The 26,947-nt window shown below is 39.5% G+C and overlaps 1 protein-coding gene across 2 annotated transcripts in view; it reads right to left on the bottom strand.

Moving 5' to 3' along the window:
- Positions 1–26,947, bottom strand: part of MANBA (mannosidase beta) — a 94,493-nt gene that overhangs the window by 40,278 nt on the left and 27,268 nt on the right. For both annotated transcript variants that reach the window (XM_075201015.1, XM_075201025.1), the window contains exons 3-6: positions 10,622–10,727; positions 3,847–4,014; positions 3,550–3,673; positions 1,536–1,711 (exon numbers count right to left, since the gene is read on the bottom strand). In XM_075201015.1, the coding sequence (XP_075057116.1) occupies positions 1,536–1,711; positions 3,550–3,673; positions 3,847–4,014; positions 10,622–10,727 (574 nt within the window). The remainder of the gene's footprint in view (positions 1–1,535; positions 1,712–3,549; positions 3,674–3,846; positions 4,015–10,621; positions 10,728–26,947) is intronic.

The raw sequence follows: 26,947 nt of genomic DNA, 5'->3' as shown, positions 1-26,947 counted from the left end.
CACAAACACTAAAAGAACACAAAGTACACACAAAATACTTAAAACTAAAGCATCTACATAATTAATAACTATGAAATGATAAAGTAGTCAAAATAGGTTTATAAATATTTGTAGCTTTGTCAATGTTTTAATAGTACAGTTTGAGGGTAGAGAGTATCGAATGCTCCTAAGAAAAACACTCTATCCACTATGGGGACCTGTAACAATATCCATTTCATTTATAAACTTTGATTAAAAAAAATTAAATGGAGATAATTTGCTGGCATTCAGATGACTAAGGAGCACAGATGAGGAATGGTCTAATGCATTAGGGCATGCCTGAGAGATAACTCCTTGTATTAGGTTTCAGCAAATTCAGCTTTACATATTGCATAGGGTGCATCTCTCGCCAATCAGATTAATAAAATGTAGTACAAGGGAGGAAACAAACTGCCTCAAATGTGGAGAAAGGTTATGTACTTTTTGGCATTTATTAATGGCTTCACGTGATTCAGAGATTTTGACTAGCGGTATTAAACTGCATACAAGATACTGGAGTATCCATGTGCACTCCCAAAAAATAACTATATTTAGGTTAATGATGAAACTTTTCATAGGTAAAACATGTAGCCAGTATGTGTTTAATATCTTCACCTTGGCCAAAGTATATATAGCCAGAACTTGTATAGCACCTGAAGGCCCTGACTTTGGGAGATTGGTTGATTCAGTCAACGACACATTGGGTCATGAGGGTTTGTAAATATTAGTAGAAATCGTTAAACATTAGTTGGGAGCTCTGTCTGCACTGTGATAATGCCCCTCCCCCTCTGCCATCACATGACATGCTGAGAGCTCTGAGCCTATGTAACAGAATGACCTTGTCTGACAGACATTTTTGTTTGCCAACCAGAAAGATTTTGAAAAGGAGATAGTTAAGAAAAAATACTGTCAAATGCATGCTTGAAAGGGTACTTAACTTTTTATTTAAAGAAAAATATAATATTAGATTTAATGGGACAAAATAATGAAACATTGCTTTGGAAACAATATTTATTTGTTGAATTTGCAAATCTCATTTTGTTAAGTAAGAGTACACTTATATCCAAAGGCTCCAAATATCCAAGGCTTTCTTGAAATATTTGCATATTAGGCCTTTGTAAAGTCCAAACTCTTCCATCTTTCTCTATAACATGATAACTGTGTGGATCTTAGTCTATTGGTAATTAATTTTAACTTGACGGCGACAGCTTATATTCCCACTTAGAAAATGTTACTTAATCTACCATCCTTTGTGGATCACTGTTTAATAACGTGCAGCACTAAGACTGCAGTTCAGTCGGTGGAAGATTTGCTGAATGGATATTATTGCCTACAGATGACATGACAAATTATCCTTGAAAAGCTGAATTCCATCAAAAACTACATTTGGGGTGTTTTTTTAACTACTCACAAGTAATCAATTAAAAATACAATTGTACATTTCTATGTAAAATTAAGCATTTGTAAACATTTTCTGACTGACGGAAATTACAACTTGAAAGAAACATAGAACTCACCGAATTGATTTTTATAATGATTTCATATACGTGCTGTCCCGGAACTATAACTAGATCATGTGACAGATCAACCTGAAGATCTGGTATCCTGACTACAACATGTCCTGAAAGAGGGTTTACGGTGATTACATCAAACACTGGCTCAATGACAATCATCCACTGGGATGTGGTATTATCTGCAGAAAAGATAAATTGTCAAATAAAATAAGAGTAAAACAATCTGCTTTTCAAAATGAAAATTGCAACAGTTAAGCAAGATAAAGAAGACTACTGCAAAACTTACTGACCTAGGGCCTGATTCATTAAGGATCTTAAATGAAGAGGTATCTTATTTCAATCTCCTGGACAAAACCATGTTACAATGCAAGGGGTGCAAATTGGTATTCTGTTTTGCACATAAGTTAAATACTGACTGTATTTTTATGTAGCACACAAATACTTGAAATACTTGATAGCTTATTTGTACACTGAAATTTAAAGTTGATATTTGTGTGCTAAATGAAAAAATAGTCAGTATTTAACTTATGTGCAAAACAGTAAACTAGTTTGCACCTCTTGCATTGTAACATGGTTTTATCCAGGAGACTGAAATAATCCTTCATGAATCAGGCCCCTTGTCTATAAATAAGTAAGAATTCACTGAATTCTAATTATTAACAGTTTGTATGCTTCTCTGGTACCCAGTATTGTGGCAGCATCTATGTGAAAACTGTGAAAAATTGGATGGCCTCCAGTCAGGCTTAATCTACTTATTCCTATTTCACCTGACTAAAACATCAGAGAGATAGATGTACTAAACCTGCTGTCACTCAAATTAGATAGCCATGATCCTTTCTTAAAATGGCCTGTCCAATAAAGGAAGGCTGGATCTTCATTTACCCACAAGGTAAAACCTCAAAGAGGGCAATTAAGACCAGGAGGAACAGATATTTAACAGAGTGGCATCCTTCCTGTATTCAGCCAGAAGAGACTGGGCTTTGAAGAATAAAGAGAAATCTCAGCACACACTTGAGCAACTAGTTTAGGCCTCCATGTGGGACTGCAATAAACCAAGATTCTACACTGTTGTCTAATACCAGGGGATCCTTATAGTCCCCATTTCACCTGATCGGATTCCAGAATTGCCTCCCATAACCCCCATAACTGGGCAGTGACTGCATTACTGTAAGATCACCATTTCAGGCTTTCAATATTTCATAAAGGTTCTAAGAAATTGATAACCAAAATGTGCAGATACCTAGATCAAGTACTGAACATTCAATGGCTGAACCTTACTTTGAAACGCACCCTGAGCTAATTATGCAAGATCCTGTCACCGAGTAGCTTATCCTGGCAGCCTGGGGACCCAACTGCCTATTTGTTAACTCGCAGTTAAATAGACAGGGCAAATGTCTAAATTAATTTTAATTCACAGTTTTTTGTTATGCGGAGTATCAAAGTGCATATTCCTTCCTAAAAAATATCGAATAAGTCTTTAATAATAATAGAACGGCCCTTTTTTATTTTCAATCAATGAATGGAAGACTTTCCCGACAAGCAAAGAAGTCCCTGAAAGCGGAGAGCAGGTGTGTGCTTTGATGTGCGCAGTGCGGACCACCCAAGCTCACTGGCGCGAAACTAAGTTGGGCTTCGTAAATTACCGCCTTTGTTTCTGTGAATCTTGCCAATTATCCCACATAAATCCTTAATACCAATTATCTAGATGGAAATAGTAACAGCACGGCAGACAATGCCATTCCTCTGAATTTTCTCTAAGGCTCCGCTGCATGATCATTTTCTGTTCTAAATAGTTGAAGTTGGAAGTTGAAAAATACCACCTGAGTTTCAAAAGAAAACAAACTGTAATAATGTAACAATTTTCGATACATTTGGGTGTATTTTAGCAACAACAAAAACAAAAGAAAGAAAGAAGGGTATAGTGAATAGCTCTCCATGATGTCATATACATAATACAACCTACACATCTCTGCTTTACAAATCATTTCACATGAAAGCACTTGAAAATAAAACGTACCAAACACTGGGATGTATGAAACATAGTCCAAGTGTAAAGTATTATATGCCTCAATTTGAATATCTTTCCAGATGCCCTGTGTGGGGAATGAAGGGCCCCAGTCCCAGCTAAATGAGCATTGAGCCTGCAATATCACAAAATGGGAAAAAGCACAATCACATTAGATACAAGAGGGTCACAATATACATCCTTTAAATAACAATCATTCAATTTCTTATTTCACAATCATCAAGGAACAAAATCAGTGTCAATGCAAAAACGTCCAAGATGAATATTATAATAATAAAGTCTGCTCACCTTTCGGATGAAGTTAACATGACAATCCCCATTCTGTTCTTTTGGGGGGCACTCGGGAGGAACAACATAAGAGTGGGTTGTGCTTTTTTCTTTTGACCACTTGACAGCCGACTGAAACTTGATCTCTATGTAATTTTCCTCTCTGACAAGTTTGGTAATGTCAATAGTCTGTAAGTGGAGAAAAAAATATTTGCCAGTCACATATTTATGTTGTAACAACAAATTCACTGCAAGCTTTAGGATAAATGCAAACCATTCACCAAATGAACATTTTAATGAAGGGGAAGGGGGATATATACAAATGTAAATACAGTAAGACATAGTTCTACTCTTTATATAAATACTACTTAAACAGATACATAAGGCAAAAAAAAAAAAAAAAAAATATGGCAAAACCTCCAGTACTGTTAAACCAAGTGCCTATTATTGCACCACTGAGCATAGATTTGTGGGCAGATTAGTGCTGCAAGATGGCGCCCATTAAGTATGAGAATATAGTTGTTGTGCAGTTGTAGCTACCTTGATGGCGAATATTTAGTCCTTTTGTATAGTTAACATTTTAGAGAGAACGCACATTAATAGAAGCAAATATACACATGGAATTACAAACTACAAATGAGGCTTAAAAAAGTCCTGCTATCACCTTGTGTCCATGCGTTACTCAATACATAATGACATACTTAACGAGCAGTATTTTCAGTGATATCCAGCAGAATTAGTTTTCTGATAACACACATTTCAGCTGCAACCCCTATTTTTCTACATCTGCTCAGATGACCCACGTAAATGCCTGTACCCAAATATTTATGCACAGTGCAGTAAAACAGAAACATACATGCATAAAGTATGTGCTAAAGATCCGCCATTTATGCGGTCAGTAAATTATATTTTAAAATAATAAAGAATCAGTGAATGAAAAAAGCTCGGGTGGAATTCCGGACTGTGCATTAGATGAGAGACATGAAAAGACTGAAAAATTTGCTTATGAAGGTATAATGCATTTCATTGCAGACACGAACCATTAAAACCATAACATAACTAAGTCTGATACAGTATGGCTGTTCATTACACTTAAATATTTACACTTACATTTTTAAAGTCATGAATAATATAAATACTTAATTTCAGCTATAGATCTTTTAAATAAAGTGAAAATAACATTGTGCTATTGTTTTACCACTATGTATGCACAATAATTATTATTAAAAAGGTACAATTTTTATTTTGCAGCATTGGGGTAAGTATGTGTTGGGCGTGAGGCTGTGGTCAGCATGGGGCTGATGAAGGAAGGGAGCTTAGAGCTGTATATAGAATGCATGGGACCCCATGTAGTAGGTATTAAACTGTTATACTAAAAATGGGCTGTATTTGGTGGGCATGGGTCTGCCATGAACCGTACTGACTGTTTTGCTATACCGCACACATGCTGTGCTAGCCAAGGCACAATAAGTTATTTTTTCATCTTACCAAAGCCTGACATATATTTATTTTATTTACTGTACCATACCAAATCCCACCCATACCATTAACACATCCCCCATGTTGCAATAACACACAGTAATACACTAACTTGGCCAATTAGACTAACTTCTAAAAGGGTGGCCTGAAAATACATCTCTTAATGGATGCACATCAAATTTCCTAAATACCCTTGTACTATTATTATTATCTGTTATTTATAAGCCGCCACAAAGGGTCTGCAGCGCAATATATAGAGCATGAGAACAAAACAGGACACGGCATACAGTACAAAAACAAAGTGCAGTAAATGATCAACCCACTTATACTTAGGAGTAATAAGTGAGGCCAGAACACTATGAAACTAGAGAGAAGGGGAGGGAACAAAAACAAACAAGAGAGGAGAAGAGAGAGAACTAAAGCAAGCTGAATGTGTGCCCAGGAGTGTGGGTGCAACTAACAGGATTAAAAGCTGCGAGGGGCGAAGACAAGGGAGAAGATGAGACCAAGGACTAGGGGCTCATGACGAGGTGCAAAAATGAAATAAGGAAGCCAAGGGCAAAGGTATCAAAAGGAGGAGAACACGAGAATAAGAAGGATCTTATAATCTAGAGGGAAGGGGTAGACTAACAAGAGACACAAAGCAGGGAGTCAGGGTGAGGGGAGTAGAGGTCTTAGGAAGAGATGAACATGAGCGGGTGGTAAGAGGAACAGAGGGAAAAAGTAAATGAAGGTGAGAGGGACTGGTAAAGAGGAATCATGAAGGGGTAGGCAGTGGAGGGCAGGGGGTTAGTTAGACATAGAAAGGGTAGGCTTTCCTGAACAGGTGGGTTTAAGGAAGCGTTTGAAGGCATGGAGGCTAGGAGATCGTCATCATCATTTATTTATATAGTGCCACTAATTCCGCAGCGCTGTACAGAGAACATATTCACATCAGTCCCTGCCCTATTGGAGCTTACAGTTTAAATCCCCTAAGACACACAAACAGACAGACAGAAAGACAGAGAGGGAGAGAGAGACTAGGGTCAATTTTAGATAGCAGCCAATTAACCTACTAGTATGATTTTGGGGTGTGGGAGGAAACCGGAGCACCCGGAGGAAACCCACGCAAACATGGGGAGAACATATAAACTCTACACAGATAAGGCCATGGTCGGGAATTGAACTCAAGACACCAGCGCTGTGAGGCAGAAGTGCTAACCACTTCGCCACCGTGCTGCCCCATAAAGGAGATAGACTGATAGAACAAGGGAGATCATTCCAGAGAAGGGTAGCAGCACAGGAGAAGTCTCAAACGTGGAAATGAGATGTGGTAACCAGATGAGAGGTAAGGCGGCGGGCATTAGGTGACCAAAGAGGGCGAGAGGGTCTATGAATATAGAGGAGGACGGAGACGTAAGGAGCAGAAGAGTTAGAGATGGCTTTGTAGGTGAGGAGTTTGAAGATGATTCTGTAGCAGAGGTGGAACCAGTGCAGTGCTTGACAGAGGGAGACAGATGTAGTCCGAATATATAGTCTCGTTGCCACATTGAGTATGGACTGAAAAGGAGCAAGACGGGCGCAGGGGAGGCCAGTAAGTAAGAGACTGCAGTAATCAAGGCGGATAAATTATCAATGCGTGGATGACAGTTTTGATGGCATCGGTGGAGAGAAAGGGTCTCATATAAGCTATAGTGCAGAAGTGAAAGTGACAGGATTGGGTGAAGGATTGGATGGTGTCAAGGATAACACCCAGGAATCGTACATGGGGAAGAGAGGTCAGCATTGAGGTTGTACTGGAGGTCGAAGGAACTGATAAGTTCACCCAGTTAAGAGGTGTACAAGGAAAAGAGCAGAGGGTCAAGGACGGAGCACAGAGGGACACCAAGGGGAAGTGGGAGGGATAAGGAAGAGAAGCCTGAGGTAGAAACAGAGAGAGATATATTGGAGAGATAGGAGGTGAACCATAAGAGGACAGTGTCAGAAATGCCAATGGTGCAAAGGGTGTGCAGCAGGAGAGGGTGATCAACTGTGCTGAAGGTTACAGAGAGATCTAGGAGAATAAGCAAGGAGTAGTGGCATTTGGATTTGGCAGAAAGAAAGTCATTAGTGACCTTGAACATGGCTGTTTCACTGCCATGCCATTATGCCCCTCCACTGGAGTGGAGGGGGCATAATCCAGATTGGTGAGGATCGAGGAGGGCGTTTTTGTAAAGATACTATATACCATAATTGAAGATGTAAACTCATCCCTTATTACTTACACCTGCCCTCTACAACATATTTACTCCTTTATCCAAAACAATCATACTACATCCTCCTGCCCGTGTTATACAATACACCAGTATCGTCATCATTTACTTACATAGCGCCATCGATTGGGAGAAAACACAGTAACAAAAGAATACTGCAGACAGAGAGGTAAGAAGGTCCTGCAAACAGGCTTACAATCTATGGGACAATGGGCGGTTTAATACATGAGTTTAAGTGCTACATATTGCATATTGGTCCAGCCAGAATGCAAAGGTAAAAGTGTTTAGTTGGCTATGATACAGTCAAACAACAATGTTGGTCAGGGGGTCAGAGGGCTGTTCTCTTGTTTGAACTGTGTAAAGGGTGGTAATAGGGTAACCTAGTGAGGTTCAGAGGGTGGTTGAGGAATATTGTAAGCTCGCATTAACAGGTGGGGTTTTTAGAGAATATTTGATGGTTTGAAGACCAGAGAAAAAAAGTCTTATGTGCACCATAATACAATTTATTTCTGCCTTTGCACACAGGTGGCTCATCAACATTACAAAACAAACTTATACCTTACGCCTCACTTCCTTCAAGTTTTTTAGATTATATGGTCGTTTTTTAGATTGTATGGTCAAGTGAGCAGGACAATCTCACTTTGTTTCATGGATGCTCTAGTGTTAATCATTGTATGTTCAATTTCTTTTATTTGTTGTTATATAAAGTATAAGAATATTAAAATTTTACAAAGTATGTTAGAGTTCTTTTTCTGAAAGTATAGCAAGGATGCTGCAATCACTGACCTAATATATAATCATTTGTATCTAAAGTCTGTTTAGCTACTAGTGCAGTGTTGGCTAACCTGTGACACTCCAGGTGTTGTGAAACTACAAGTCCCAGTATACGCTTCCAGCAATAAGCTGCTATATATTGTGAAACTACAAGTCCCAGCATGCTTTGCCAACACCTGGGATGTCACAGGTTAGCCAACACTGTACTAGTGCATATCTGAACGAGTAAATAAATGTCTTTTTATAACCATTTTAAAAAAGAAAATTAAACTTACGGAGAATGACGCTAGCTCAGTGTGGCTGAAATAGTGCAAACCTGGCGAGTATATCTGGTTGTTTTTTTTTTCACTGAATTACATCCCAAAAATAATATGTTGGAGTTACAATAAAAAAGTGATATACTTACAAAGTTTGCGCTAGTTAAATTAGGTTGACATGCTATTGATCCCACTGTCTCATTTACACCTGCATTCAAGCATAGACGAAAGATGCATACTCTTTGTTCATTGACAAATCAGGAGGTGTGGTCAGTAACTACTGCACTGCATGAATAATGGATTAGGAAGTGGTAAACAGTATACTGGCACACAGCTGTCAGGTAACAGATAGTTCCGATGTTATAAATAACCGCATATAAAATTTGCAGGACAAGTCTGGAGAGCAGTTGTTACTATAACATTTGGGATAATCAATTTGTTGCTCAGTTACCAATTTGTTGCTATACTAGTCTCAGAAATATTACATGAGATTACATAAATGCACACTACAGATGTGAATATACCGGGCTTTCTAGCCCAATTCTACCAACTTCCTAAGCCAGGGAAGCCTACTCAGTACCTTCTAAGGTTCTTATTAGTCACTCAGGAAAATGTAGTTAGAAAAGTACAAACAGTACATTTATTGTAATAAAATAACACTAGATTATTATGTACTCACCATAAATAAATGCCAGGCAGGTTTACCACATTATCTGTCCCTTACCTGACTAGCTTATGGAATTAAAGTCACCTGGCTGTCCAGACTTGACGACCCGTGGATCTGCCGATGTATTTCACTGGTAGAGAATGGCAACTCTAAACCCAAAGCCACCCTGCAGCTTCCAGTCCCGGAATGAATATCTCCTCCCCCTCCCCCTGGTGTGGCTCCTTATATCTAGGGTCTAATTTCCACAGTGTTTTTCCCTCCCTAGCAACTCCCTGGGTCTATTGGTGGGTGCTGCATCAGAGGGTTGGAGGGGAAGTGGAGATGAGCTTTACTTCCACTGAAGGTCCACTGTTGGGCTCTAGACAAATGTCTGAATTAGTCATATTGAGAACAATGGATACTAATTGGCCTTCCTCCTCACCTATATCCTGCAATCTGATCTTTACCCATAACCCACCTGGCTTCACTATAACAACAATGACTAACAGCTTCCATGCAACATCAACAAGATACAATAAACAATATACATATTTATAATGAGCTACAAAGTTCCCTTAACCATAAGTAATTAGACACGACAGTGGTATACTGTTGAGCTGGGGAACAAAGCAAGGACTATAAAAGGTACATGCTATAATCCACATTTTGTGAGAAACGAGGGACAGACCGGTTAATGTGATATTAATACTTCATTTCACCACCACAGATATTTAAACCTTCACATTTTGGCATCATTTTCACCACATACACAAATGTCCAAATAAAAGATTTAGATCTTAAATATCACCATTCTACTTGTGGTTACCTTATGGTCACATTGTCTATTGTATTTAATGTTCAATATAGCAATAAATAAACGTATTTGTGTAATAGATTAAATTATGGTACAATTATATAAGTTGGATGAAATATTATTAATGTATTATATGTGTTCAGATAGAATAATTGAATTGTCTGTATTTCTTGTATTCTGTGTAAGGGTTAAATTCTTACTATGTGTCTTAGAATGAGTAGGGGGAATCATTGCATACAGGATGTTCGAATAGATACCAGATGATCTACGTAGGCATAAGTTTTAGGAATGTAAAAAGTCACACATGCTCCTTGACCTAGGCATATAGTTTTTCTGTATGATGAAATATCTGTCGAAAGTATTTATAATTGATTTCTTTACTTTTGTAGTGTATTATTTCAAAGTATATGATAGGATTAGTGACGTCTGTTAGAGGGGTGGATTTTCATGTATATAATCTGAGTAAATTGAATGTACAGTCAGTCTTATTCTGCCCTAGAACTAAGACATGCATTGCATATCGGAAGAATAAATTAATTTTGCTTTACCAACACTTACTGTTTTTGGACAGCTTCAACATGATCTTTCTACTCACATATCTGCTGAACATGTTCTGAGTCTTCACAATGGGAATTGTATTGAGAAAAATTGTAGAAACTGTGTCAATTCCTTCACAAACCAAGGTGACTTTCTGCCAAAGCCTACAAAACAAAAAACATTTTATTTGATTAACCAATTCATAAAAAGCAGGGCTTAAACAATCAAGTAAAAAATATGTTACATATAAAAGTAGTATTATGATATATTACAAACTAAAATTAAATATAAATGTTTGCTTTTATTTTGGCAAATATTTGTTTTATGATACGTTATTCATCTTTGATATATTAGGTCCAATTTGCAGGCATGGTGTATTGACATGGTAGTCTATAAAGAGGTTATGAAAAAACTTTACCAATAAAATAGCAAAGCACCCCACCCTGCAGGCAGTCATAAGGAACAGCGCCCAATAAAACTGTAAGCCAAATTGATCAATAATACAGTAAATGAAACATTCAGGACAAAAAAAAACAGCAATTATAAGTGTTTTTTTTCTATATTTTTAAATATCTCATAATATTATAAGTAGCACAAAAAAAATTCAGCAATTGGTCTAACTTTACGCTTAGTGCCCACTATATAATCCCTGAACAGAATTAGGGTTGCTCTGTATCAATAAATAATTTCCAACTAGGGATCCCACCTTTTCAGTGGTGAACACCAAACAGGATTTTTAGCCTTATAATATGTTTATTGAATTACTAATAGAGCACTAATCATCTCAAATTGATTGCTCCTACCATCCTAGATGGGTACCTCAGAAACCAATTGCTAAAATGTAATTTGCTGGGTAGTAAATAGACTGTTGATGGCTCAATATTAGGGTTCCCAATTTTTTAAATAAAAAGCTGTGATCTGAAATTTGCTACACTGGTTTGGGTGGCAAGTAAAATAAAATAGTTAAAAAAACATATCACTATCCTATTAATTTGGGTGGCGTCAGAAATATGAATTCTGTGAAAATAACTATTTTGAGTAGAAAAAAAGGGAACTGTCCTGGGAAAATTGTGACACATGGAAACAGTACCCAGCATAAGAGGATATTTATTTGGGATAAATGATTCTCACTTTGTATCTGGTAATCTATCTGCCTCCTCTTATTTTTGTAAGCCCATTCACCAATTAGTTTATATCAATGGAATACATCTCGTTTTTATATTTTATAAATACATTGAACATATTACAGTTTAATTTTTGTTTTGATTTAATTGACTTCTATTTTTTTTTCAACTAAATGCATTCTTCAGTGCATAGTCCATTCCACTCCCCAGCTAGCTGTCCTCTCCCCCCATTTACAATTATGTAGAGAGGTCCAAGACCGATAGAAATTAATTGAGATGGATAGTGTAGTGACAATACTATTCAACTTTATATATCGCCAACAGACAGCCTCTCTTAGAAAGATCCATCAATACTGACAAAGTAAGTTAAAAAAGTTGTTAGCAGACTACACTACACAGCTGTCACAGCAGTTCCAATCAATCGTATCCACTGACTCCTTCAAATAACAATTAGTCAATTCCTTGCCAGTTGATTCTGTGTCAAATGGGGAGCATGAATATCAAAAATGTATGGGTCAATCTAATTTTGGATAAGTTACATCTTCAAATGTCTTAATACTTGACGTATTTCACCAGAAGCAATCAAACTTACATAAGTATGAATACACACAAAATGATTTAGTATTTTTTTAAAGAATTAACCATTTGGAAAATTATTTTAGTTGCTTTATGGTCAGCTGCTGTCATAATATTCTATGTAATCATTAATTTTGCACTACTTTTCTATATAGAGTTAAATAGGTTTGTAGTAAGAATTTACTTGTATTCATTGATGTTTGCACATTATACTATTTTTTGATATGGAAATTGATTTCATTCCACATATATAGAATACTATGCAAAAGTTTTAGGCAGGTGTGGAAAAATGCTGCAGAGTAAGAATGCTTTCAAAAATAGAAGTGTTAATAGTTTATTTTTATGAACACAATGCAAAGTGAATGAACAGAAGAGAAATCTAAATCAAATCAATATTAGGTGTGACCACCCTTTGCCTTCAAAAAACATTAATTCTACTAGGTACACTTGCACAAAGTCAGGGATTTTGTAGGATTACAGTCGGGTAATTAATGATTAACCAATCATACCAAACAGGTGATAACGATCATCATTTTCATATGTAGGTTGAAACACAGTCATTAACTGAAACAGAAACAGCTGTGTAGGAGGCTTAAAACTGGGTGAGGAACAACCAAACTCTGATGCAAAAGTGATGTTGTGGAAGTCAGTTTCATGTCACAGGTCATACACCATGGTAAGATTGAGCACAGCAACAAGACACAAGGTAGTTATACTGCAAGGTCTCTCCCAGGCAAAGATTTCAAAGCAGGCTGTACAAGCTCTTTTGAAGAAGCACAAGAGAAGCATTGGTCTGCCAAGGAAAGGTAGTGCATCAGGTGAAAGACATATCATATCTTGCTTACTTCCTTTCGAAATCGTAATATGTCCAGCTGTGCCAGCAGCTCAGAACAGAAAAAAACAGTGGGACCCAGGTACACCCATCTACTGTCCGGAGACGTCTGTCGCGAAGTGGTCAGCAAAAAAAGTCATAATTTCGACATGGAAACACGGCTAAGCCCCTCAACGCTGCACATCCTTTCTTTTATTCAATTACATTTTAGGCTTTAAATCAATATCTTAGAGGATATACAGACCCTCTCAGCAAGTTTTATATAGAAGACAAATCCCAGAACCTAAAAGGTGCATCTTAAAAAATCTGAATCCTCTTGTTGTTGTTGCTATCCCTTCTAACAATTTATACTTGAATTAACTGAAGAATTAAAAGTCGTATTTTTGACACCATTTGTCATCTGGCAGCCCCAATTTGGATTAAAAATAGGCACAGAAGGTGGAGGTAGTCTGGGGAGGGGGGCTCAAAAAGTATCTTTAACCTGCCCAGACATTTTTGCAAGGCCCACTACCTTCTCTCATATGTTCTAAAATCATGGCATGTTCAGCCTTTCAGTGTTTTGCTGGTATATAGGCCCACTTAGACTCCATGAGAAATTCTCAGGGTACTCCCCTTTTTGCATGAAAGCAGATTTGTACACTTATAGTTCTTTGTATTACGCTTCCTTTCAAATATGTGTATAATGCACCGATAATTACCCTACATTAAACTCAGAGGTCTACATTTGCAGCTGTGCTTGCCATAACTATAAGCAACTACAGCAACGTTATTCATGAGCCTGACCATGTCTTGATTAAAATTGCGTAAGTAATGCGTGAGCCACATCTGTGTGGAAGTCCTTACTTTCAAAAATGTTTGGTATCTCCTTTATTTTTGTCCTTTACTTGTAGCTTTAAGTCATTCCCTCTGGTGTATGCTGCGCTTTGTCTGCGCTCTGTCATATTTTCAGGCCTTTGAGACCTGGCCCCATTTTAATGACCAAATACCCCACCCCCAATATTGCAATGATGTCACACATATCTCTTGCCATTACTCCATGGACCCAATGTATTATAGTGTAATGAAATCATTTAGTGTGCATTCATCAACATACCTCAATTAAATTGACAGAAGGGGAGGACTTCCAGTGGGCAGGGCATCCATGCTGACTGCATTTTAAACTTTGCTCTGTGTCCAGTCTTTTAATAAACTGCCATCTAAGCTCATCTGAAGACTTTTTTTGCCATCAAATTACCTCCTCCATTGTGACAAGAGTTGCAGATTACTAGTGGCTGTGTATCATGGACATGGATGACATTACCAGGAGGCCCAACAGCTAGCGGAGCGGCTTATATTGACCCTGGTTCCATCTGAAGCTTTCCCTATACGACAGCTTGGTGATTTTGGCATGCAGCCTAACCTTACCGCCACAGGCACCAGTGACATAATCCCCTGCACAGGGGCCATCGTGAACGAGGCTGACACCTGCATTGCTCGGATGAATTCTGGACATCGTTGCTACCAGTGATCTCACAGCGCTTACTTGCTTGAAGAGTAGCGGGGTCCGACTGACTTTATGGATCACTGTGGCGCATAATAGGCTCCTGTGTGACTGCTGTCGAACTGTTCAGTTGCATTCCTGGTCAGCCTCGTCATGTGGAGATCTGATAAGCTACTGAAAAACTGTGCCCTGTCCCCACAGATGTGCACATCCACATACTGCATCACCGTGACTGCAGATCTGCAATACCGACCACTGCACTACTGAGAGCTGCCCAAAAAGTCCTATAACCAAGGTGCTATATAGGACAGAAAGCTTTGCCCGGACCCTACAGCTCTCCCAGGAACATCAATAACACCTGCCCGAGAGCCAATCACGTTTGTAAGCTCTGTCATACAGCCGAACCTAATTCCATCCTGGCTGAGGAGATTGTGCAGTTGTGTCCTAATTTGGTGGTGGACTTTCACATCGGGGGATTGGAGAGTCCTGTAAAGTGTGGTTTTGGTGGTCTGCTTCAGATTCTTCCCTTCATGGATCACAGCTCTGCTGTTCAATGAGGGACATATCTTTCAATAAAGCAAATAGCTCAATATTGTAATCTGTTGCCATCTGGTGGTATTTATCGGAACTACAGTGCATCCAGAAAGTATTCACAGAACTTTTTCCACATTTTGTTATGTTACAGCCTTATTCCAAAATGGAATAAATTCCTATTTTCCCTCAACATTTTACACACAATGCTCCATAATGACAACGTGAAAAAAGTTTTTTTTGAGATTTTTGCACATTTATTAAAAATAAAAAACTAAGAAATCACATGTACATAAGTATTCACAGCCTTTGCCATGAAGCTCATCCTTGAGATGTTCCTACAGCTTAATTGGGAGTCCATCTGTGGTAAATTCAGTTGATTGTACATGATTTGCAAAGGCATACACCTGCCTATATAAGGTACCACACTTGACAGTGCATGTCAGAGCACAAATCAAGTATGAAGTCAAAGGAATTGTCTGTAGACCTCCAAGACAGGATTGTCTCGAGGCACAAATCTGGGGAAGGGTACAGAACAATATCTGCTTCTTTGACGGTCCCAATGAGCACAGTAGCCTCCATCATCCGTAAATGGAAAAAGTTTGAAATCACCAGGACTCTTCCTAGAGCTGGCTGGCCGTCTAAACTGAGCGATCGGGGGAGAAGGGCCCTAGTCAGGGAGGTGACCAAGAACCCGATGGTCACTCTGTTAGAGCTACAGCATTCCTCTGTGCAGAGAGGAGAACCATCTCTACAGCAATCCACCAATCAGGCCTGTATAGTAGAGTGGCCAGACAGAAGCCACTCCTTAGTAAAAAGCACATGGCAGGCCGACCTGAAGTTTACCAAAATGCACCTGAAGGACTCTCAGACCATGAGAAACAAAATTCTCTGGTCTGATGAGACAAAGATTGAGCTCTTTGGCATGAATTCCAGGCGTTATGTTTGGAGAAAATGTGGCACCGCTCATCACCAGGCCAATATCATCCCTACAGTGAAGCATGGTGGTGGCAACATCATCCTGTGGGGATGTTTTTCAGTGGCATGAACTGGAAGACTAGTCAGGATAGAGGGAAAGATGAATGCAGCAAGTACAGAGATGAAAACCTGCTTCAGAGCTCTATTGACCTCAGACTGGGGCGACGGTTCATCTTTCAGCAGGACAACGATCCTAAGCACACAGCCAAGATATCAAAAGGGTGGCTTCAGGACAACTCTGTGAATGTCCTTGAGTGGCCCAGCCAGAGCCCAGACTTGAATCTGATTGAACATCTCTGGAGAGATCTGAAAGTGGCTGTGCACCAACACTTCCCATCCAACCTGATGGAGCTTGAGAGGTGCTGCAAAGAGGAATGGGCGAAGCTGCCCAAAGATAGGTGTGCCAAGCTTGTGGCATCATATTCAAGAAGACTTGAGGCTGTAATTGCTGACAAAGGTGCATCAACAAAGTATTGAGCAAAGGCTGTGAATACTTATGTACATGTGATTTCTTAGTTTTTTACTTTTAAGAAATTTGTAAAAATCTCCAAAAAAACTTTTTTCACGTTGCCATTATGGGGTATTGTTTGTAGAATTTTGGGAGAAAAATGGAATTTATTCCATTTTGGAATAAGGCTGTAGCACAACAAAATGTGGAAAAAGTGAAGCGCTGTGAATACTTTCCGGATGCACTGTACATTATTATTTGCATACACTACACTATTTTACCTAACCGCTAGAGATTCTCCTGATCCTGTGAAAATGTAGTATTTTAGATTTGCCTCTGACTATGCAGATCGCCTAAGGTTTACTTATTTCATGGTGTATCTAACCTGTAGATGTGTACCTTATAATCTGCACCTGGATTTGCACTACTTTCCTCTCAGAGACCAGTTCCTTTTATCTATTTTGAAATAATCCAATCATAACAGATTACATGTGATTACACTGTAAAGCACCATTCATTTCTACTCCTTCCCAGACTGATCATGCACACTTACACTCAATGTACTGTATGTAACCTAGGGTACTATATATAGTACTATTGAGAGCATTGCACTCATTGGTCCTACCTTTCTAGGCTTGCATTACTCTTTTGCAACACTACCTCAATTGATATTGTTAATTCTGCTTGTGGCTTCAATTTAACATGTACATTTGTGTATTGTTTTATTGTGTTATATTTTAGCATCTGTTATAACTGTCTTTAGTGTATCTAGATATACAACTTTTCATCACAATAGTGGGAGGGTCATTTCAAGTTTCTTAACTTCAGTATTGTGAAAATTCCTATTACCACTTAGACCAAAAAATTTACAAGTGTTTGTGATATACACTATATTGATCCGTTATTTACTTCTTGAACAAAATGTAATTTTCTTTGTACCACTTGAACCAGGATATTGGTGTTTGTGATTTATATTGTAGTGAACTGCTTTTCACTGACACGCAACTATTTCCTTTGCAATGGGGAGTCATTTTCAGATTGCTTTAGCAATTTACCCTGCATGTGGCATTTCCACATAGATTTTGGGTGACTGGGCCTCTCAAACTAGATGTCTCTAGAGTGTCTCTAGAGCAAATTTCTCGACAAGCCCGCCTCTTCAAAAACTCAATGCACTCTACTCCATCGAAAATGGGGAGAGCTAGACAAACAACCAACAAATCTCTAAAATGTCACCTCAGGAAGAACAAATGGTGTTCCTGGCCCCCAACTTGATTGCAGGGGTGGCTAAGGCAATCTTGAAATTGGTCATGCCGCAGATTGACAAAAAGTTTGAGGATCTTCAAATGTCCTTGGATTCAGCACGAGCCACGATCAAAATTAATACCACCAGAATTTCTAATCTAGAACACTGTAGTAGTGACCTGGGGGACTCAGCCGACCCACTTCAAGTAACAATCGATTCTCAAGCCAGACCTCTCCAGTTGTTACCTGAGAAATAGAAGATCTATAGGGATACCAGCTACAATCAGTTGGCGACATCTCTCAAGCTAAGTGTCACTGTGCCTAAGGCATTCACTCCGATACAGAACTGATTCAGATTGAAAGAGCAATTCCTGGACTTCAGGGCCAAGGAGCGGATACTGATGGCTTACAGAAAATTGGCACAACTACTGACTGAGGTATATTTTGAACTTTCAAGACTTTTCTGCATCGGTGGCCCAGAAGAGAAAGGAGTTTAACACTATGTTGACACCTGCTGGACAATAATCAAAGGTTCGCACTCATATCCAGCAAAACTTTGTGCAGATGACAATGGCCATACTCTCTTCTTTACGGATTCAGACAAGGCCAAGAGACACTTTCTTAACACTTGCTCCCGAATGCGGTCACCGCCCTGATCTTTAATCATTTTTTAAAATCTACTTTCCGTAGAGCTACTATATGATCTGTTAATGACTTCCCCCACTCACTAGAGTGTAGATACCAAATTCAAAAATTTCACATTCTCCTCTGTTTTTGATATGATTGTTTTTGTTGCTCAACTTGTTTTGTGGGTACACAATACAGACATTTGGTTGGAAAAATGAAAAAGCTTCTTGTTCCAACACATTGTTCTCAATGTGATTATTAAATGTTGTGTACCATTCTATTTTCTTAGGTCCTTTATCCTTAATCTAAAAATGTGCTGTCGATTTCAGCCCAGAGCGCCCCCTCTCTGCTGACTCCTTCGATGGCTGGGACAAAGGAGTCGCTCAATTTCAGATGTCTACTTTCCTCGATAACAGACCAACTTATCTTTTAAATTTACATCTTAAGTGAAACATAAAAGAATCACCTAATTTTTAAAGAAATTGCATCCCGACATTGTGTTCTTACAGGAGAAGCACTGGAGGGCCAAGGAAGATTTCTCTTAGAGATAACTGAATAGGCAAATGTATCTCAGTCTCTCCTACTAAAATTGAGGGGTGTGGAAATTCTCCTAGGTCCCAACCTTCAATATACAATATTAGATAAGTGTCTAGACTCAGGGGTAACAGCTTTATCGTCCTGGATATTTCTATTCAAAATTACCTTACATAGATTAGGTGAATAGCATTGGCATGTCATTCAGTGAAAAATAAGAAATGTTATCAAAATCAGACAGATCTCCGCCTTAGACTACAAAACCCATTAATCTTAGATTACCTTCACTGTCCCCTTCCCCCCTCTTGTGCGCACTGTACTTTGAACCCTTGACTAATTACTTTTGCTTTAACCCAAATATGAAAAGGCATCTCTACAGAAGATATGGACAAAATAAATGTTGGGGTTTTTTTTGACAGATATATTCCAAACTCTTACTTCTAAACATACATCTCTCCCCAATCAATAAAAGACTCTTGAAATTTTCTAACAATTCCCTCCCTATAAAAGGTAATAATCACCACCATTTATTTATATAGTGCCGCTAATTCCTCAGCACAATACAGAGAACTCACATCAGTCCCTGCTCCATTGGGGCTTACAGTCTAAATTCCCTAATACAGGGACACAGACCAGGGTCAATTTGTTAGAAGCCAACTAACCTAATAGTATGTTTTTGGAGTGTGGGAGGAAACCGGAGCAGTCGGAGGAAACCCACGCAAACACAGGGAAAACATATACCCATTCAAATTCACCAATGTCTTTCATCCTTTATCTCAAGAGCAGCTCTATCAACTCCATCCTACTTAGAGAGTCTATGTGCTGCTCTTGCTTTTTCTAAACGTACTCTTCTCTATTTTTATTTCTACACCACATCTTAACTTACTAAAACATACATAAAGTTGGGTCTCGCGGATGATAGTTGAATGAAACTCTGGATCAATGTGGGCAGAACCTCCATTTCTGCAACTGTTAAAAACCTTATTATATTCCACTACTTCCTTACTGTGGAATGTCTGACACACTCAAAAAAAACATTTATTTTTTCACCACGGTTTTTACCATATTTTATAACTACAGCAGGGATAGACAACACACAACTGACTAGCCATTATTGTACAACAAATAACTGATTGCAATATAGTGAGAGTTTGTATCATTTCTTTTTATTGATTCATTTCATAAATTTGTGTTTGCTATTTAAATTTTTTCAACAGTTTACTATTAAAAACAATCGGGTTCCTGCTTATTGCCCTCAAAATATTAAAATTTGACTTACAAATAAATCAAAGTTTGTATTGATAGGTGTATTTTAACAAAAAAAGAGAAATTCACCATCATGCCTAACATTAAGATTTTCTTAAAACATCCCAGTTTAAATGTTTAAATATCAAAAAGCAGGTTTAAATAAGAGTGAGTTAGGATAGCATGATAGCTGAAATTATAACAAATGTCAAGGACACACCAGTAAAACTCTTTACACTCTTCCGAGAAAAAATACAGTAAATACGTCACCACCATCTAATGTCGCCAAAGCAGTTAAGACCAGGATTTAAAAAAAAGCAAAAAAAAAAAAGCATGTAAATTACAAACGTCTCCTACAATTAGTCTTTATTTAACTCCAGTGTATATTGAAGCAACTTGCTTATTTTTATTGGATTTTTTTATCTTATGCAGTAAACTTTTATGCTGATTTGAGTTTTGCGCTATCTTATCCAATTCTATTAGTATCTATCCACTCCAACGGGTCCAAGTCCTGTTTAGACAGCAGCATCTCGATCAAGCATTTTAAGGTAATTAGCGCCCCATATATGTGTGTTTGTTGTTTTATATTATTGTGTTTCTGGGTACATTAATGATTTCTATACTACCTTCAGGAAAGATACTGTCCCCATATTGGTTGAGTTATATAATGCAAGCACTGACTGTGGTGGATTTCTGGAGGAGATGCTGGAAGCTCAAGTGGTGATGATTTCGAAACCAGGGAAAGATACAGCCGACTGCCGTAACTATAGGCCGATCGCTCTTCTCAATACTGACTTGAAGATTTATGCCAAATTAATTGCCAACAGGCTTAGCCCTCTCCTACCCAGCCTAGTCCACCGTGATCAGGTGAGCTTTGTCATGGGGCATCAAGCCTCTGATAGCACGAGAAGGGGTCTTAGATATTGTGAAGCAAGTCTCAAGATCCCTGGATGAGCTGTTGATGCTTTCCCTGGACGAGTAGAAGGCATTCGACAGACTTCATTGGGGATATATACGCGGCAGGTCTTGTTGAAATTTGGTTTTACTGGCAGTATTTTGAAGGTGATCCTGGCACTTTACGACGGTCCATCCGCCAAAGTGTTTAGCAATGGATTCCTCTCTGCCAAGTTTGCCATCTCTAATGGCACTAGACAGGGTTGCCCTTTGAGCCATTGGCGGAACGCATATGCTGCTCCAATGCTTATAATGGTTTCAATCTCCGGGGGAACCTACCATGGTCTTTGTTTGCAGACGATGTGCTTCTCTTTGTGTCCAGTCCGGAGACCTCATTATTGGAGATACACAAAATTGTAACCGAATATAGCCAGGCGTCATATTATAAGCTAACACTACAAAAACTGAAGCTCTCCACCTTAACATTCCCCTAGACTCCTTAACACACTTGAAGGGTCGCTTTAAATTTGCTTGGAAAGAACACTCCCTTTCCTACCTGGGGATCCATATCCCAGCCAACATTTCTGATGTGTTTGACATTAATTATCCGATGTTGATTGCCCAGTTTACCAAGTTATCAACCACTTGGATGGGCTATGAGGTCTCCAGGCTGGGTAGAGTGGCCATGTTCAAAGTGATGTTGCTCCCTAAACTCATGTATGTTTTTAGAACAATCCCATACCTGCTCCCAAAGACGTATCTGAATGTGCTCCATTCCCTTACGCTTAAATACATCTGGAGGGGCAGACCCTCCTGACTGTCCTTTACCCGAATGGTCCTGCCCAGAAGACAAGGTGGGCTTGCCCTACCTAACCTGGTAAAATATCAAGAGGCATGTATTATATTTCAGATCTGGGATTGGGCTCTTTCAGTTCACCATAAGTCCTGGGTTAACCTTGAACACGCTCTTCACCCTTCCTTTCCCATAGCTGATCTGATTTGGCTCCCTGATCTCCTGAGACTTCATCCCTCCCAGTCCCCCACCTCCATTCAGGATGCACTTAAGGTTTGGGATAGGACAGTAAGAGCCTTCTCAGATTTTGAACCCCCAATCAGTAATGTCTCTCTCTCCAGTGTTTCCACACTTATCCTTGACCTCTCTGGCTGACTCTCCGAGAGCTTTTGTTCTTTGGCACATTTATTTGGCACTGAGGATCTTTGCTCCTTTGCACAGTTGCAGGATAACTTTGGCCTTCATTCTAAAGACTTTTACAAGTACCTACGGATGCAACATTGGATCACTGACCTTCTCAATCAGGCCTGCCCGCTGAACCCACCTTCGTCCCTCCTCTATTCTAAATTGACTAGAGGCAACAACAAAAGGAGACATTACATTCTGGTACATCTATCTCACCACTCTCCCTGTTACGGTTAAACATACCTCTCAAACAAAGTGGGAAACCGCTCTTGATGTATCTCTCTTCTCAACTCAATGGGAACACATTTATTATAATTTATCTAAAATGTCTAAATGTACTAATCATCTAGAAATGTTTATGAAGCATTTATATAGGACCTACCTAACCCCGTCCCACCGACACAAGATATGCCCCTCTCACTCTCAGCTTTGCTGTCGCCAATGCATTATCTTCCATGTGTTCTGGTCCTGCCTGGTAATACAGCCACTTTGTGACTTTTTCTGCTAGTCGAAAAACTTCAACCCAAAAGGTGCAGCTAACCCCTTCCCCATTCACTGCCCTATTCCATCTATTCCCAGAACTACCAAAACACCATAGATATGTGTGGGGCCATATCCTCATCGCTACCAGGGCAGCCACTGCACAGCAGTGGTGTCACGGTGCGCTGGGATACTAGACCCCTGGTCTGCCAATACTAACACTCACCAGAGGCGCGGAGTCTAACGCGGCGGCTGGCCTTCACCAAGAACCCCTGCAAGGTGGTATGGACTTTGCGGCGGCCGCTACGCAGGTCGCGGTCCTCTGGGAGTGGGGCGAGACCCACGGAGTTCAGCGAGTTAGGTATTGCGGATTGCAAAGATGACTGCTGGGATAGCGGATTTGCAGCGTGAGCTGAGATGATCTGTGGTTGCAGAAATGACCACTGGGATAGCGGGTTTGCAGCGTGAGCTGAGATGATCTGTGGTTGCAGAGATGACCGCTGGGATAGGGGTTGCAGCGTGAGCTGAGGTGATCTGCGGTTGCAGAGATGACCACTGGGATAGCGGTTTGCAGCGTGAGCTGAGGTGATCTGCGGTTGCAGAGATGACCGCTGGGATAGCGGTTTGCAGCGTGAGCTGAGGTGATTTGCGGTTGCAGAGATGACCGCTGGGATAGCGGTTTGCAGCGTGAGCTGAGGTGATCTGCGGTTGCAGAGATGACCGCTGGGATAGCGGTTGCAGCGTGAGCTGAGGTGATCTGTGGTTGCAGAGATGACCGCTGGGATAGCGGTTGCAGCGTGAGCTAAGGTGATCTGCGGTTGCAGAGATGACCGCTGGGATAGCGGTTGCAGCGTGAGCTGAGGTGATCTGCGGTTGCAAACAGCTGGAACAAAAGGAGACGTCCACAGAATCACCCAAACTGAACCTAAGAACAGGCTCAGAGGAGAGGAGGAGGCTGCTTTAAATAGTGGAGGGAAAAACCCTCATCCAATAGGAAGCCAGGGAAGGTTTAAAACAGAGATCGGGTCTGCGCATCCAAGATGGCGGCTGTCAGCGGGAGTCGGACGGGCGCAGAGGACAGGTAAGTGAACCGGGTCTCAGTCTGGAGACAGCGAGCACCAGGCGTCTAACAAGTGGAAGCAATCCACCCCTCCCACCATTCACAAAATTGCAGCCAAAATTCACTTCAGCTATGAGATGGAGACATATAAGGTCCCTTATTCTATGGTATCATCCTCACCCATAGTCAAGTGAATGGCCTGGCATGTGTTCACCACTGAAGGTGAGGGGTCTAAGATGTTATTCCCACCAGCCATTGCCATTTCTGACCCCCTAGAACAACCTCTCCATGCTCCCCATGTGACATGTAAAAGTTTGGCCATAGCTTATGTACCTGCCTGAAGAATGCCTTGTATATTAACCCTCATGCATCAATGCACACCATATTTTGATTGTATGTATTTTGTGCATTTATCTGCTACCCACTATGTACCCTACCCCGTTCCCTCCTTCTTTTCTGTATTATTTTAAATACCATAATAAAAATAATTCTGTTAACAAACAGAACTGTGAATATACACTTGTCTGCAGGTGTGGGTAAAGAAGGGACAATGTGGACAAAGGTGTATGCAGGAAGGGTGAAGGATGATATAGTCCTACAGATAATGCAATAAAAGGAGTGTAAGAAAAGCAATTTGTTAAACTTTGGGATTTAAGTGTAAAAGGCAAGAAACTGAGGGAAATAAAAGAAATACCTATTTGCAATGTCCACTGCAGATAGAGATACAGAGTAAATTTGAAGCAGATGTAAATCCTCAGAATGTACAAAACCTATTCATTATTTGGCATAGGGAACTTAAATGCTGGGTAGGTCTGTGAACAATATCAAATTACCATGTCACATGGTCTGGTACAAGGAACTTAATTTAATGAGCATAAACAATATAAAAATTTAAAAAAGAAACCACACACAGCCTTTCATTAGCGTTATGACATAAGTTAAAAAAGAATACTAAAACTAAAGAAGTTCCAGGAACCTAGTTTTGTCCAATAGCTAAAGTTACTCTGAGAGCCTTTACACTGTTCCCAATCCACTTATTTGTACTTATCTGAAATGATGAATAAACAACCGGAAAAAACTCAGCATTCAGCCATTCTTTGTAGCCATTCGAAAAGACAAGTGCTACTTATCTAAAATAAGACAGGCTCAAAGCTTTTTCCATTGAGGCCCATCTTTGTGTGTCCTTTAAATGTAACCTTACCCATCAACATGGAAATAGAAGAAGAAGCCATGATAACATTACAGAACTATGCTTGGACCCAGTATTATCAGCATGTATTAATGAAAACATTTAAAGAACGTAAGTTTCTTTAGTACTATAATATTAATGCAAGCAACCAGCTGAAAAGTCCTAATTTTTTACCAGTTGGAAACATGCACTTTAATCTCTATTATGAAATGTTTTAGTTATATGTACCTTTAAACCTTGTCATAGTTTTAAAAAACAGAAATTAAATCCAAATTTATAAACCTTCCTTTCCTTCACCTTGTTTATTAACAACCATAATGTTTTTAAATCATATTTATTCAGCTGCCAACTTCAGAGTAGATTGAGCGGTATAGATACCCCTCAGCTGCCTGCTCCCAAATTAAATGGAAATCATTTGACAGGTATGCACACCAGTGTTTCTACAAATCCCTATTGCCTCTTTCCTACACTGTAATAACACAGTGTAGTCCTAGGTGTCACTATAATGTATAAGAACCATCAAATCTTTACCACGCAACTTGGCTGGAATAGTGGTTGGGTAAGTATAAAATAGGTCACATGCATTATGGGCACTTTGGAACATAACAGTGTCTTATTAGAATAGTGTTTTAATAGGAGAAACAGTGGTTTACTCTATGTGAGCACTACCGCCAGCAGTGTGTGTGTTAGACCAGTGACCACCAGTCTGGCCGTTCCTGGCAGGAGTGGGCAATAACCTCCAACATTTTTCAATATTATTGCAAAATATTACACTGCCCCCACCAGGCTACTACTTAATGCCACCCGACTGGCAAAACCTTCTGGGGAGAACAGTGGATCACATTTTATTTATTGAATTGAAACTATGTCTACAGCAGAATTTATGTTCTTGCAAAAATAGCCATAACCCCCTTGAGATCACAGCCTCCCACACGGACATGTGTCCTCCCATATACATATGTCAGACCCCTTCAAATTCTGTTGTTCGTAACATTGTTAACTCAATTTATTACTCTGACAAAGTTGTGGCTTAACTATGAAGTGTCAAGGTTAGGTAGGATCTCAGCAGTTAAAATGATGCTTTTCCCGAATATGTTATATCTGTTTCGATCTATACCTTATTTTTGCCTTCATCATTTGATTAATAAATTTTATAAAAAGTGTCTTATCATTTTAGTATTTGCTACTTTAGGGCACTTGCCCCTCCAGATAAAATGTAAAGATCCAAAGTGAAAGGGAGTATAGCCTCTTCTATTTTGGAATTCTATCAGATGGCATGCCTATTAGATTAACTTGGGTATTGGTTAGCTCCATACCCTGTTAAGCTCTGGGTCTCTAGTGAACAGCATTCATTCCACGTGCTCTCTTTGATGGATCTGTTGTGGTTGGATAATAAGTTTAGACTCTATGCAGGCTCCTTTTTTGACGAGCAGTCGTGACTCTCTTAAAGCATGAGATAAACTGATCCATTTGACCCCTGAATTTACGTTCCCATCTTCTAATCTCTCTGTTTTGGGTCTATCTAACCTAATCTCGAACTTGAATCTTCAAGCATGGCTTGCGCAGAGTATTGTTAATCTCCAGTCTCTTATGGATAACTCTTCTCTTCTCCCTTTTTCTTATCTCCAGGACTATTTTAAGATCCCGGCTAGAGATTTCTATAACTATCTTCAAATCAGTCATTGGGTGCACTCTCAATCTAATTGCTTTACTTCTGTAGGTCCTGTCCCTACTTACATATCTCTGAGACTGTCTCCGACTAATCGATTCTGCTTTGCTCCATTGATAACTGTAAACTCCCTGTTCAATCCCAATAGAAAACAGGATTTATACTTACGATAAATCTCTTTCTCCGAGTCCATCTGGGGGACACTGCTTAACCATGGGGTTGAGTATGGAGGGGAGGAGTCTGGCACCTAAAGAGTTAACTTTCTTCCTGCTGACAG

The sequence above is a fragment of the Mixophyes fleayi genome, chromosome 1, assembly GCF_038048845.1.
Source record: "Mixophyes fleayi isolate aMixFle1 chromosome 1, aMixFle1.hap1, whole genome shotgun sequence".
Lineage (NCBI taxonomy): Eukaryota > Metazoa > Chordata > Amphibia > Anura > Limnodynastidae > Mixophyes > Mixophyes fleayi.
Note: the sequence above shows the minus strand (reverse complement) of the source record. Positions and strands in the feature narration are given on the sequence as shown.